The 14,799-nt window shown below is 42.4% G+C and overlaps 1 protein-coding gene across 3 annotated transcripts in view; it reads left to right on the top strand.

Annotated features, from left to right (window-relative positions):
• dlgap1b (discs, large (Drosophila) homolog-associated protein 1b) overlaps positions 1 to 14,799 on the top strand; it is a 117,205-nt gene that overhangs the window by 69,842 nt on the left and 32,564 nt on the right. For 2 of the 3 annotated variants that reach the window (XM_050057292.1, XM_050057294.1), the window contains exons 5-6: positions 3,821 to 3,998; positions 7,453 to 7,708. In XM_050057292.1, coding sequence (XP_049913249.1) covers positions 3,821 to 3,998; positions 7,453 to 7,708 — 434 coding nt within the window. The remainder of the gene's footprint in view (positions 1 to 3,820; positions 3,999 to 7,452; positions 7,709 to 14,799) is intronic. The other variant, XM_050057293.1, reaches the window with a different exon arrangement.

Genomic DNA, 14,799 nt, shown 5'->3' with positions numbered 1-14,799 from the left:
GACAAACAAGCTCAGGAGAAAATGACATCCTTTCTTGTCTCCCTCAGTCACTAACAGTCGTCTTTCTTTTTGCTGCAAATTCATTTATTCCTGGCCTAGATTTTATCGTGTTTATTTTTTTAATGTCTCAGCGAGAACAGACATCCTGAATAATGGGTTGCAGTAATCACATTTCTGTCTTTCTGTCCTTCTAAGCTCAGTCATCACTCTGAAGACTTTTACTCAGACAGTGACTAACAGAAAGTAGGGAGAGGAGAAGGTAATGGGAAATGGAGGATAGGGAAGCTGGGCAGAGAAAACTTCTCAAATGAGGAAACAGGAGGAAGACAGACTGACAGGAAAGACAAGGTGAGGCAAGCGAGGGGACAAAGTGAGATGATGGAGAAGATGGGGAAGAAAAAAAACACAGATCCAGGAATACATGAATACTCTCTAATGTCGCTGAAATCAAGACACGGCTTTAGTTAGCCGTGATCCTTGACTGGCAGAGGAACATGTGTTCATTAATGTCACTTGTTCCATAGAGGGACACCCTGGGACAGGCTGAACTTCCTCCCTTAGGTGGTACTGATTACCGGCTAGATCTGCCATTCAGGTTGCCACAAAAGACATCATTGGTTCTGCCGATAATCAGTCCCACAGGGAAATCAAGTGGAGATGTGGATAGAGATAATGGTGTGGGTAGATTCTTACTTGATTCCTCTGTGTATTATGCACAGTCACAGACTGCAGGCGGCTGATATGGATGATTCATACAAATCTCCAAGGTTTAAGATGTACAATTTGATTTATTTTTGTTCCTTGGGTTGAAAATGTACCTTCTCATTTCTCACTTGCAGAGTGTGACATGTATTAAATGTGTGTTAAAACAGAGTTTCTACAGACCGTTTTGAGGGGAAACCTCAGACTAAAAAAGAATGAACTGGGTCGATAAAACAAACTGGCAAGCATGAGTAACCACTGAATGTCCAGTGTGTAGGATTTAGGGGGAAATGTTCACAGAATGTTTTTCTTTAGTGTATAATCACCTGAAATCTAAAGCTCGCCATATCGTTGTACAGTAGGTCAGAACAGACAAACCAAAAACCGGCCATTTGCGATTTAGTTGGTTGCAATCTGTATCATCAGCTGCTAGATGGCATTAAATCCTACACCCTAGACTTTTAAGACAGATCTGATAGCAGCAGCGGTGGGGCATTCCTGACATGCATGACAGGATTGCCCATAGATTACTGGTTTTACGAGAAGATTAATGTTCGATTGGCTCGTTGGACAGAAGAACTCTTGAAATAGGCATCTGCTCATATGGACGTTCGTCATTAGGAGTCATAAGGTTAGTTTTGCATTCAGAGAAACCCAGGCAGGAGTTCTCAACAAAAATATTGTTTCTGTTCAAGCAGGATTCCATGTCCACTGATGAAATCAGTCACCCATGTGAGGGTTGGGGATACAACCTGCAAGCTAGCACTAAATGTTTCGCTGCCAGCATTACATTATTAGCATCATGGCTGCATTGCTTGCAGGAAGCTAGCTAGCAAGAGATCGAGTTCATACAAATGACTTATGTTAATGTAACACGATGCAATAATTAGTTTGCCCCACGTTTTTGATTGAAGTCACAAATACTGCTTGAATGATTTCAGAATTTCATGAACAGGACAATCGAGTGCTGCAAGAATGACGTTTTTTTTTAAGCTGACACAGAAGATAACGTCCCCCTGGTTACCTATCCAGAAAGCCAATGGAATTTTTGGATTTTGGATTACGACAGAAAATAAGCTCTGTGACAAACTTAAATAACTTTAAGATACAAAGCCTACATGTTTTGTTCAGCAAGATAATCTTCACAAATGAGTGCCGCATTTATGATCTTTGGAGCATGAAATAAATCGCCAGAAGTAAAAAGCTAACACTAGCTAATGTAATGTTAGCTCAGTCCATGAAGACTTGGATTAGGAACTGGAGGGTCGGCGGATCAAGTTCTTATTCGGACCAAATACAGCTCTTTGTGTTGGTGCTCTGACATCTCTCCATTTAATGCATGTATAGGTCCTGTTTGTGCATGTGTGTGTATTTCGGGCCTGTGTCTATATGATAACAGTGAAAAAATTGAACTTCCTCTCAGGGATTGATAAAGTCTATCTTCTTCTTCTTCTAAACGAACTACACCACCATTGCAAAACTTAACATTGCCATCACAATGAAGCTGTAAAGCCGTGTTTGCTATGATGATGTTCTGTAGTTTCATTTAGCCACTTTATAGCAACCTTCTTTTTAAGAGGCGTAAAAGCTTCATAATTTAAAAGTGGGGTATTTACTGACGTATTTTATGTCGTAGCACAAAACGTGACAGTCTCTTCAGCTTGTGTTTACCACAGACCTTATTTCAGGCATCTAACCAAAAACCCACTGACTTTGAGACGAGGGAGCCGTGAGTAGTAAAATGCTAACTCATTTCCACCATTGTATATAGCAGTCTTTACCGTGTAGCCAAAAAGAAAAAAAAAAAACAGGCAGTCAGTAGCTACAGGGTATTCATGTCCCTCCTAAACAAATGATTTTTGTGGGCGTTCCTGTCATGCGCATCAGGACCATGGCTGCAGTCAGACTCTACTGAATGGCTTTGATACAGTAACTTTCAGTAGATTTTGCTCCATATTTATAAAGCCTGAAGAAAGGCTTGGTTACATAAAGATGTATTTTAAAATTAGTAACTCATCATCACCTTTATTCCCATCTTAATAGCTCATCTGTCCTTTCATTACTCTGTATCTCTCCACTGTCCTCTTCCCTCTATTCTTCCATTCAAGAATGAGTAATCTAGTTTGCTTTGCTGTGGTTACCGTGCTCTATTTTAAGAAGAAAATACATAATTAAAGTCGACCTGACCGGCAGAGAGTCATAAGAGCTGTGCGTATGTGTAGAGTATGTGTGTGTGTGTGTGTGTGTGTGTGTGAATTTTTATACACTCCCTAGTGGACATAAGAGACAGCATGTGAAATAAAGGGGATATTGGTTCCTACTTCTCACAGTTGATTTAAGAGTAGATTTTCTAATCTGTGTTGTAATCATTTCTCTCTGTGCACTTTGTTTTCTGGAAGTTGGTTTAGTAGGCCACGATGTTCATCAAGAGGAAAGCGAGTCAGCTTTTTAGGTTTCATTTCCCCTGATTAATGAATTGTTTAGCTGGCATCCAACTGCTACGTGACCTCCACGCACACACACACACACACACACACACACACTTTCTCACATGTACACACATACAGGCACATAGGCGTGATGCATGCTGAGCGATCAGATTGGAGGCAGGTGAGAGCTAATGAGACACCTACTCATCTTCCTCGGAGATGGGGATGTGTTTGTGCATGTGTGTGTGTCTGCGTGTTGCTTATGTGTCTGTTACATCTGTTTTTGTGTGAGAGTCGTTAGATTAAGAATGCCTCACAGACACACACACAGTTCCTCTTCCCTCCTCTGACATACTATGTGAGTGTTCTCACTGTTAAGTGTTTTAGAGCGTGCTTACAAGGTGCTTCAAGGACACACTGCCTAAGCTACTGCGAGTGTTTCTCAATAGTACTGCGCTTGTTGATTAGATAAGGGTGTCTCCTGAAGCAATTGTGGATTGATCCGTATCTTCGGGTTCATACACACTGCAAGGCACTTTGCAAATACCTTATCTCCCTCTCTTTTCGTCACTTTATCTCTCCCTCTGTTTCTCCTTGCTCCTTTTCCACCTCTATCTTGCTAAGCTCTCTTTTTTCCTGCTTTGACTTTTTCCTTCTGTTCTTGTCCCTCCTTCCCTCTCTCGTGGCAGGATCTCCACAGAGCATTCGCCCAAGCTGCAGATCCGGAGTCACAGCTACCTGCGGGCGGTGAGTGAGGTTTCCATCAATAGGAGTCTGGACAGCTTGGACCCGGCAGGGCTGCTGGCCTCGCCTAAATTCCGCTCGCGAAACGAGAGCTACATGAGAGCCATGAGCACCATCAGCCAGGTTAGTGGCACCCAGGGGCCCTTGCCTCTCTGCCGTCAGACCTTACACCCCCTGTACCTCCACTGCTATGTCCAATAAGGTCGTGCAGGGGGGAGGAAATCCCATCCGTAGCCATCCTAAGGCCTGAATTAACAATCAGGTCACCATCCGGCAAAGTATAAAAAGTATGAAAACCCCCAATCTCCCAATTAGTGTATACGTCTGCGTGCTGTTTTCTGGAGCTCAGATGATTACAGGCGTATTCAGATTGGCTAATTACCATGCAGAACCCCCCACCACAATCCTTTACCCTAATATGCTCCTTCTGCCTTGGTATACTTTGTGATGCAAAATGACAGGCTAAAAATGTTCTCTTCAATTTGGCATCTGCTATGTAAGAGATGAAAAACAAGAATTAAAATGCAGCCATAGGAATTTTATGAATAATTGAGATTGGGATTGGTTCCAAATGATGATAGGCGTTTGCCTTGATTTGATAGTTTTTGAAATATTGAAGAATTGGCAGTGAAGATTGACAGTGAAGGTCTGTTATTGTCACAGCTGCTGCAAAATAAGATGTTAGTCATTTTGGATTTTGGGCACAGCTTCAAACTCTGCATTATTTGGAGTGACAGGGGAGCTTAGCTTACCTTTTTGCCTGGGGTAACGGGGATATGTACTCCCATCCAAAGCCCAGGGGCAACACTTTGCCTCACCGGCTGAATGATGGACCCTTGAGACGTCCCTTCAAGTCCTGGCAGGGAGCAGGCCCAGAGGAGAATGACACACTGGACCTGGCATCTACAAAAATGACACTGAATAAAAGAGGTGCTGGTATGCTCTCTATCTCACTCACTCACCCTAATATTTGACACATATGCACATTGAGTGTGAACTGACACACACAAAACAGAGGCTTAACATCAGTGGATTGAATCGAGGTCCACAAACCTTTCTGACTCCAAGCTCTACAGTGTATACTCACACTTGTCTGACTGTATGCTTTCTTGACTGACAAAACACCCAAACCAATCGCCGTAGTCCCTCGCCACATCCCATTCCTATGTTTTGTTCCAGCACAATCACCAGAATAAATGTTAGCAGTGGACGTTTCTGCAAATCACAGAAGACAGTTTACAATAGTTAGGTTTGTGCCTTCTCTCTTTCCTTACAAATGTTTTCCTTGTTGCTAGATGTAACATGTTGATTAGTTAGCTGACATGAAAACATTATGTATGAAGATAGCAAGTTTTAGCAGGAGTCAGTAAAGGTTGAATGGTGCTCGCAGCTCATTGCATGGACAGCACTAGCTTGCTGTTCTGTGTCCGAGCTAGAGACTGCACCCCAACAGAGTTGACTTTACTGATACAAAAGGCTGTGTGTTCAGTACTCACCTGCCGAACTTAAGTAAAGTACAGAAATGGAAGATTCCTTGTTGTGTGAAGTGATTTCCACCCACGCACATCCAGACAGAGTAGCCTAGCTTACTTTGGAAGCCCAAAGCATGACAATATGTTACATTTATACAATTTATATGTATGGGATATGTTGAATCCTTATGTTTCAATTTTATGTTGTGACAACGCTGCGGTTAACGTGGTTACGTTTCAGCACAAAAACCACTTGTTTAGGAAAAGGAAATCAATGTGTTTTGTCTTAAAATTGTCACTAAAACATGTCTGGATATGTCCAAACTCTCGTCAAAAACCACCTGCTTTTGTCGCTATAAACACAGACGGACATGTACCAAACGCTCGTTAAAAATACCTGCTTTCGCTTTTTCAAATATGGCTGGACATGTCCCGAACCGTCATTAAAAACAGTCACTTTTGTCCCTACAAATATGGCTGGACATGTCCTAAACTGCCATTAATAACCACCCACTTTTGTCCTCACCAAAAAGACTGGACACTTCCCTAACTCGTCTTAAAAACACCAGCTTTGTTGCTACAAACAGCTGGATGTGTACCAAAGTATCCGTTAACGAACACCTGCTTTTGTCACTGCATATAAGTCTGGACATGTACCGAACTCCCGTTTAAAAATACCCTCTTTGGTCGCTACAAACACGGCTGGACATGGACCAAACTCTCATAAAAAAACTTTTTTTTTTTTTTGCCCCAACAAATATGGCTGGACATGTCCCGAACTGTCGTCAATAAACATCCCTTTTTGTCCCCACAAAAAAAACTGGGCAGTTAACAAACTCTCGTTAAAAACACCAGTTTTGTAAACACCTTCTTTGTTCACTACAAACATGGCTGGACATCTACCGAACTCTTGTTGGTCTGGCGTAGGTGTCACACCAACAACATCAGACATATGAAGCGAACAAATGTTACATATCCATGGTTTGTAAAAACGTACAATGCCAACATATTATTCTGGTGACTGGGCAGTTTGCTCAACATTTTTGGACTGGCTGAACAAGGGCAACTTTAAGGAATGGAATGGAGCTTCGTGTTATCTACCCTCACACAACCCAATCTGCACCCATCTCACAAGTCTGTAGAAAGAGCTTTCCAAGTTTTATTTCTTTTCCCTTTAGACCTTCCTGTTCTGAAACCCCAACTGCATTAGCTGATGATGCAAGTGTAGATAGATTTCAAGTCACATCTCAACTCTTAGTAGTCCTGGCTTTGACACTTACTAATACTCACCTTTAATAACAACACTTGTAGTATTTCACTCTGTTGTGCGGCCCTTTGAAGTTGTACCCTACAGTGATTCCTCCCCCTCTGCACTCCTTGGACTTTTCTATTTTTCTGGAATACATTCCCACTTTTAAGTACATGTTCATTTCTATATATGGCTTAAAGCTTCACGAGGCAGTGTGGAGGTAATAATTGACCAATTTGAACTAACATACTCAGCAATTATGTGACGCACTTAATCTGAACACAGTTTGCTGATGTTTAACAGCTCGGCTTGTCCGTGATGCTTAACCAAAGAAGACTAAATTGCGCCGAGAACATTGTTCACTTCAAATTCATATTTTGATCGCTTTTCCTTAATGGATTTCAGTCAAAATAACTTTTGTCATTAAGAGGTGTCTCAGGCTCTTGTTTAAAAGACCAATCATACACTTGATATTTCTCTGTGAGTGTCAGTATTTGACAACAGAATTCATTTTTGGCAAACATGTTGAATCAGCCTGCCTCAAATTATGGGAACACTGTCTTTTTTTGGAGCCCCCAATTTGTGATTTAAGTGTGTTTGTACATAAAACTCCTGCCTGGCGAAACTTTAATCAGTGAAATAGCTCACAGCTTATAGCTTACAGCAAAGCGATGCTTCCCTGGCTTTTGCTTCTGTAATATATTGTCCCTTCTCCTTTGTCTTGCACTATACTGGGGTGCGCCTGTGCATTTTGATTTCTCCCCTGTGCTCGGGCGTGCACTCTCCTGTGTGTGTTTTATCGTCTGGGTGTTTGCGTGCACGTACTGTATGTCTGCGTGTGTCCCCTCTTTCACAGGTGAGCGAGGTGGAGGTGAACGGGCAGATCGAGGCAGTGTGTGAGTCAGTGTTCAGTGAGATGGAGTCGCAGGCGGTGGATGCACTGGACCTGCCCATGCCTGGCTGCTTCCGCATGCGGAGCCACAGCTACGTGCGTGCCATAGAGAAAGGCTGCTCGCAGGAAGAGGAGGAGGGAGGCGTCACAGTGGCCATCAGGAGGACCAACTCACCCCCGCGCACCACCACCACTGTTAGAACCATCCAGAGCAGCACAGGTTGGTGGGAACACGCGCTCAACACACACAGACTCATGTACTCATGAACATGAGTGAACATACATAATCCATGGCGCATTATAAATTGATATGTGTGCCTAGAAAGTATGTATTATAGATGTGCTGTGAGTCAAAGTTATGCAGCATGTGTGTAGTGTCAACAGCAACAAAATTAAATGAATAATTAGTTAGCACAGAGAGAGATTTATCTTTGTATAAATATTAAACTTTGGATCAAGCACCATCAAATCAAATTCTTTCACTGAATACCAGTCGAAATGCCAGAGTATTTTGCAAAAAGAAAAGTTGCCTCCGTTAGCCGACCGGGGATATTTCACTTTGCAAACGCAGACCCAAACCCTCTGCATTATTATCCATCTGACCCAGTTTTCTTCTCAGATACAATTTGATGAATGCAGAACTGTTTTTCCCACATAAGAGCTTATTCGAGCTGTAAAGCTCACTGGCTGCTGGGTCTTATTTTAGCCCTCTTGTGTGCCTCATGGTCTGGAGCGCTTGGCTTTCCAGCATTACTGCATGCAGTATTGATGCTGAGTGGTGCTGGCACCCAGCACTGGGTGCTTCTATGTTTCCCACTGCAAATCCAAACGTCATTCCCTTACATTGTGCAAGTTGAGTCACCGCCGCCTGACGCACACTCGCCTTCTCTCCCACATTCCTTTTTAATTATGCCAATTAAAAGACAGCATTTCCGCAAACCCAGCCAACAAGGTTACAGTCTAATCAAACACATTTACTGCAAATTGGAAGAATGGCAAAACTAGTTCAATCAATTCAAGGTGCTTGAAATTGATTCTCAGCAAACATTTATTTAATGCTGTTAGAGTCTCCCTGCAACTGACTTCCTCCGAGATTATAATTCATTCCTCTAATTAATAAAATTAGTCTGAATATAAAAGTGCATCCCAGTATTCTTATCATTTTCCATCTACTGACAGGTCTGCGTAACAACACAATTAAAGGCAATAGAGGATTCAGTTAATTGTTCTATTGTGTAGTGGAAGTTATTGATCTATAAAAGGAGACTGATAAGATCAAGAGAGGAACATTCGGAGCTCCTTCCCCTGAGGAGGGAAGAGATAATGAAGACCATCTATCAGCTGAGGTGTTGTAGGGACTAAACTCTGGTTTTCAAGCCAGACAGCTGCTCTGTAGCGCTACACACACGGCTGCTACAGATGATACAAAAAGCCTCGTTTTCTCTTACTCCCAGCTGTCTCGTGTCTCTTGCACGTTTGAACTGTCTTGATCTGTAATCGTTTGCTGATAAATATATTCAAACCCTTCTCAGGTAGAAATTGACTTAGCAGAGGTGTCTGTGTGTGCATGTCTGTTACGCAGCACACACGTCTCCGGCAGTAGCCTCACAGCTGTTGGCAATTTAATGAACATCCATTTTTGGCACCTGAGTTTGTCACATGATGAATGGACGTTGTAGAAGTACAGAGAAGAGATATTAGTGTCGTGTATTCACTGATAATCCAACATTATGCTGCTGCTTCCAATTGAGAGCGATCCTCTTGTGTGGTTTGCGTGGCTCCCTGTGATTGGCTTTCAGCTTCTTGTGACCCTTGACCTTCATTTGCTGTCAACCCTATTGTGTCTCGGGATCAGCTGCAGCCGAGGCTTAAACAGTCGTGACAGGGAGAGTGGGTTCGAGTGATATATTATGAGGCAATGTGGGGAGCAGTTCACCGCGGTTGGTAGTGAAGGTAGGGGATTGCCTCAGATTACTGTCATAGTTGTACCACCGCACAATTCATCACCTCCTTAGATCTTCACCACCGAGTCGTCAGTCACTGTAATTAATTAGCTACCTCTTCTTTTCTCCTCCTGGGGAAAAGGCTGTGATTGAAGAGGAGAGGAAGAGAGGGAGATTGGAAAGAGAAGTCTGACTACATTTTGCCTGTCTCACTCCCTCAAAACGTGCACCGCTGCCACGTGTGTGTCATGCGGGAGTTAACGTAATTACCATTTTCTGACTTCTACACACCGTTCACGCACATGTGTGAAATACAGGGCTCGCAGGTGGCCTCTGACCCTTTAATTAACACCACTAAACATTAATTAAGGCTCCTTGAAAATCTGATTTTTGTGGGGCTGCAAAGATCAAGCTAAGTATTTAATATTTATCTGCAAAGTTGAAAAGGAGAGGAGCAGCACTGAGAATGCGCCTGACAGTAAACAGGCAGTCAGTGCATACCTAGCTCATGCTGCAACTGCTTGTATGAACGGAAAGTGATGCCGCCTCACAAATGAATGCAAACTATAAATTCTGGCTAATTAATGCGGCCCTGCTCTCCATTTGCGTATTTGAAGCCTCATTCACTCACGATACACATAAGATATGATTTATTTATGGACTGCAGGCATGGCACCAGTGTAAGAAAGCAGAGGTAAATGTTTTGCATATGGAATAAACAAGTCCATACGCAAAATAAAAACCCTTACTTATCCAAAGGCAAGAATAAAAGAGGTCCTTGGACTGTCCTTTTCCCTGAGCACATGGCATATAGAATGTATAATTGTGGGGTGATGTTGTATAGTTTGCATTGTGAGTGCAGGGACCCCCCAGCCCTCTGTTGTCATAGGGCATTTTGCACACTGTGTTCACACCAACAAGTCGAACAGTAGGACGAAGATTGTTCTGAATTAGTTTACTGTTTACATCTGACTCTGCACTAAACATTGTATAAGTACCCAAAAAAGCAAATGAACTTTGATGTTATCAGCCAGCCAAAGTTATTCAAGGTAGGTAGGCTAGATACAAGCCTATATTGACCATGCACAATATGTTTTAACCCACGCATTCAGATTCAGAATACTTTATTGATCCCCAGGGGGACATTGTTGCTTTTACACTATATAGACATAGAGAAATTATAAGAAAATAGAAATAGAATAAGAAGTATCCACATTATGCCACAATATATAACACAATATATACATGCCAGGGCCCCTCTGTGTGGACTTTGTATTCTTCTCCCTGTGTCAGTATGGGTTTTTTCTGGGTACTCCGGCTTCCTCCCACAGTCCAGAGACATGCAGGTTAATTGGTGACTCTAAAGCCTAGTTCACATTACACGATTTTCACCCCGATTTTGGGTTGCGGAATCTTTTGTGAGTTCATACCTGCCGACGTGTGCTTCTGTCATCGGGAGTCTCGCCAACTGTGTTACGACCTGTGTGTGCACACCACAAGATTTCTCCACCCTCGCCGACAGAACCCCAGATAACGCGGTGACATCACCAAACTACATTTTTTAACTTGGAGACAACACATCGTAAAGGCATGGATATTCTTCCCAGTGTTGAATCAGATCTGCCTCCAGGGCCTGGGTCCAAACACAACGCGCTCCCCGTGATCCTGTGGATGCCACCATTGTTGTTGTTGCTTGCCACCTTGTCAGTGTTGCCAGATCTTGGGAGAGAAACAAGCAACCAGGGCTATGGAAACAAGCCCAAAAGAAGCGATGTATACAGGAGAAAGGCGATGTTTAGAGAGCAAGCCCAAATAAGCAACTCCACTTTGGAAACAAGTAAGTTATTTGTAAGTGACTTTACAAAAAAAACAAGCCCAAAGTCGCGGCTAATAAGCTGACCTGTCAACCCTGCAGCTTGTCCTCCTCACATTTCTTCCGTCCTCCTGCACGCTGACGTGGGACGTATCCCGCCTCTCACTGGCTGATGCTCTTTGTCAGTCGTGTCAGCCTTCTCCAGTTTTCTAGCATGCGAGATATCCAGTCCCAGTCACAGACGAGGGGGCGACTTGCTCGTAGGCTCGTTCACACATGAGGGCTCGTCATTGCAGACTATCTGCCGACTCACCTCCAGCCCAAGGTGGCTTTTAAGATCCTCTGCGACGTCAAAATTGCGGTGAAAATCGTGTAATGTGAACTAGGCTTAAATTGCCCGTAGGTGTAAATGTGAGTGTGAATGGTTGTCTGTCTCTACGTGTCAGCCCTGTGGTAGTCTGGTGACCTGTCCAGGGTGTATCACGCCTCTTGCCAAATGGCAGCAGGGATAGGCTCCGGCCCCCTGTGACCCTGTACCAACATAAGTGGTGACAGAAACTGAATGACTTAATAATTATAAACATATAAGAACGGTGTGTAAGAAATGGAAATATATCAAATATGTTGAAATATGTGCATTGTGCCAAAAGTGTACAAAATGTAAATGCAAGACTAGAAAAATTGAAAATTACATTTTAGATAAGATAGCACTGTACAGTTGAAATATTGCTCAGTGTATTGCACAGTTGAATGATCATTACACAAAACGTGTTAACAAATGATGTTACTCATTGAGTTCAGATTACACTCAATATGAATAACCATTAGTGTTTTGTTAGTGTAATAATACATTTAAGAAAAGTAGTTTTACTCTATAAATTGCTCCAGGATCAGAATAACCCATAGACAGACAGCTAGAATGGAGTTTCGTGTTATAGGCTTGAGTGGTATGCATTATACAATCCACCATATTTATTGCAGACATTTGAAACATTCTCTTGCTTTGCTCTCGCATGTATGAACTCGTAAACACATAAACAAATAACGGATGGTGCGGTGACTTCCTGCCAAGTAAACAGTCACAGCTTTTCCCTGTTGTTCCATGATGCAGGAGAGACATGCATGCAGACGCTCACACGCACAGACGCACACGTACACACATGCATTCATACATTTCACAGGCAATCTTTTGGGAGCCCCAAAGTGAGAAGTGAAGATGTTGTTGTGGTGAATATTGCATGATGTTTCAGGGGAATGGTTCAGGCAGCAGTTCCAGAAAAACAGCCCTGCGCTTATGGTTTCTGCTCCTACTTGTCACGGCGGCAAACCACTAAGATATCACACACACACACACACACACACACACACACGCAGAGACAGGTGTGAGACCTATCAGCTTCCGCTCATGCTCCTCTTCAGTTTGCCCACTGTGCTACCCCAGCCCATTATTATTGATGATCGTTTTAATCCTGAGGAAGGAGACTGAAGTACGGGGCTGTCCTTTGATCTCTTCTCTTTGAACGTCAAGTGGCTGTGGCTGCGACTGCCTGCCTCTGCACCCACTCAGACTGGCACACACGCGCGCAGTCGCTTACACACACATAGTACTACTGCATCGGACAGACATGTTGGCCTAGACATCAGCTCCTTTGGATCGGTTTAACAAAATCTGGAGCAGATCCTCTTTTACAGCTCGGGAAAATCCATAGCAATCGGTTAATGTGAGGATTTTACTGCCTCTAAGCCCTGGCTCCTCCACCCCACGTCGTCTCCAGTTAACATATTCATCACCTCTTCACTCTGCTTTGTCTTTCCCTTCCTTGGCCTCTTACACAACAGCTAGATCCCCTGCCTTTTCACAACAGCAGTTAGCTGTGTGCGTAAATCAACCTGTTGTTTCACTGGGAAGACGCATTGACCTTCAATTAGAAAGAGTATACACACAGATCTTAAGTCTGGGAAATGTGCCATAGTTTCTGTTCCTCCTCCTCTCACCCTCGGTCTCCCTGGCTCACTGACCTGCTGTCAATTACCCAGCCTCATTTTCCCGGCATCTATTTTTCAGAGGTGCTGAGGGATTGGCTGAAAAGAGTGGCTTTCCTCCCCTAGCTCCTGTAATAGGCTACAGGACAATGTTTAATTTAATGGCTGTGAATCCTACAGCCCCGAACAGAGGCGTTGCGCTCAATAAAGCATTCCTTAAGTAAGCATTTGAGGCATGCTTGTGGCTCATTTTGCCGATGGTCTTGTCAGACACTCGGTGGAATACCACCTCTCCATTTAGTTTCCTGATGCAGCTCTGGGCGCACTTTCCTATCCGTTGTGTAGCTGAAACTCATGAATAATGATCGCAGAAGCATTCATATTCTGTGCTTTGTCCAATATTTCTTTATCATTCAAGCCAGGTTTCCTGCTTCAAGCATCAATAGGAAACAACTTGTTTATCTCTCTAGATACAACCCAGGAAATCCACACATGCAAAATAAATAAATAAAGATGCTCTAAAAAATAACAGGCATTTTTTTTTAAGTTTATCATTTAAAACATCATGAGGGATAGGAAGAAACCAGCTGAAAAAATCAAGTAACTATCAATAGGACTGCAAGAAGACTTCATATTTCATATCCCCTTTAGATCCCACACATAACAAAGAAATCATTTCATACAAACTGGCTGTTATGCTCATTACACAGGCAAAACTAAATGCTGCTTAACAACCAAATTAAGTGCGCATTCAAGACAACCCTACAGGGCTGTGTATAAACTAATGTCACAATACTGTCATCTTTAACTTCAATACAATAGCGTGAAAAGCAATATTCGTCACCATTTTCAATACCAACAGGAAAAACTGAAATTGGGGACTTTTCTTAAAAGATAAATATAACAGGCTATAACATGATGATGACTTCTGTTAGTACTAGTACTAGTACTACCAGTAGAGCAGCAGAATGACCGCAGTAAACACTAACAACAATTGAAATTTAGTTATTAATTAAATTAAGATACTAATGAAAACAATATTCGGTAACACTTTACTTGAAGGTATCTACATAAGAGTGACATGACACTGTCATAACTATGACATGACACTGTCATGAACTTGTCATAAAAATTATGTATATGTCATAAACGTTTATAACTGCTGTCATTAAGTGTCATTCGGTTTTTGTAATGACAAGTTGACATTGTTTGGGTTGTCCTGATTATGACAACTTGACATTAATCAAAGTGACATTACCAGAAGTTGTCTTTGTCATGACAAGTTGACATTAAATTTGTTTGGGATGTCATTATGACAACTTGACATCAACCAGGATGACATTACCAGAAGATGGCTTTGTCATAACAACTTGACATTAACAAGAAATGCACCTCTGTTTGTGTTTATGACAAGTTGACATAATGATTATTATTGTTATGACAAAGACATCTTCTGGTAATGTCATCCTGGTTAATGTCAAGTTGTCATAATAAGGACATCCCAAACAAATTTAATGTCAACTTGTCATGACAAAGACATCTTCTGGTAATGTCACTTTGATTAATGTCAAG

The sequence above is a fragment of the Epinephelus moara genome, chromosome 11, assembly GCF_006386435.1.
Source record: "Epinephelus moara isolate mb chromosome 11, YSFRI_EMoa_1.0, whole genome shotgun sequence".
Taxonomy (NCBI): Eukaryota; Metazoa; Chordata; class Actinopteri; order Perciformes; family Serranidae; genus Epinephelus; species Epinephelus moara.
Note: the sequence above shows the minus strand (reverse complement) of the source record. Positions and strands in the feature narration are given on the sequence as shown.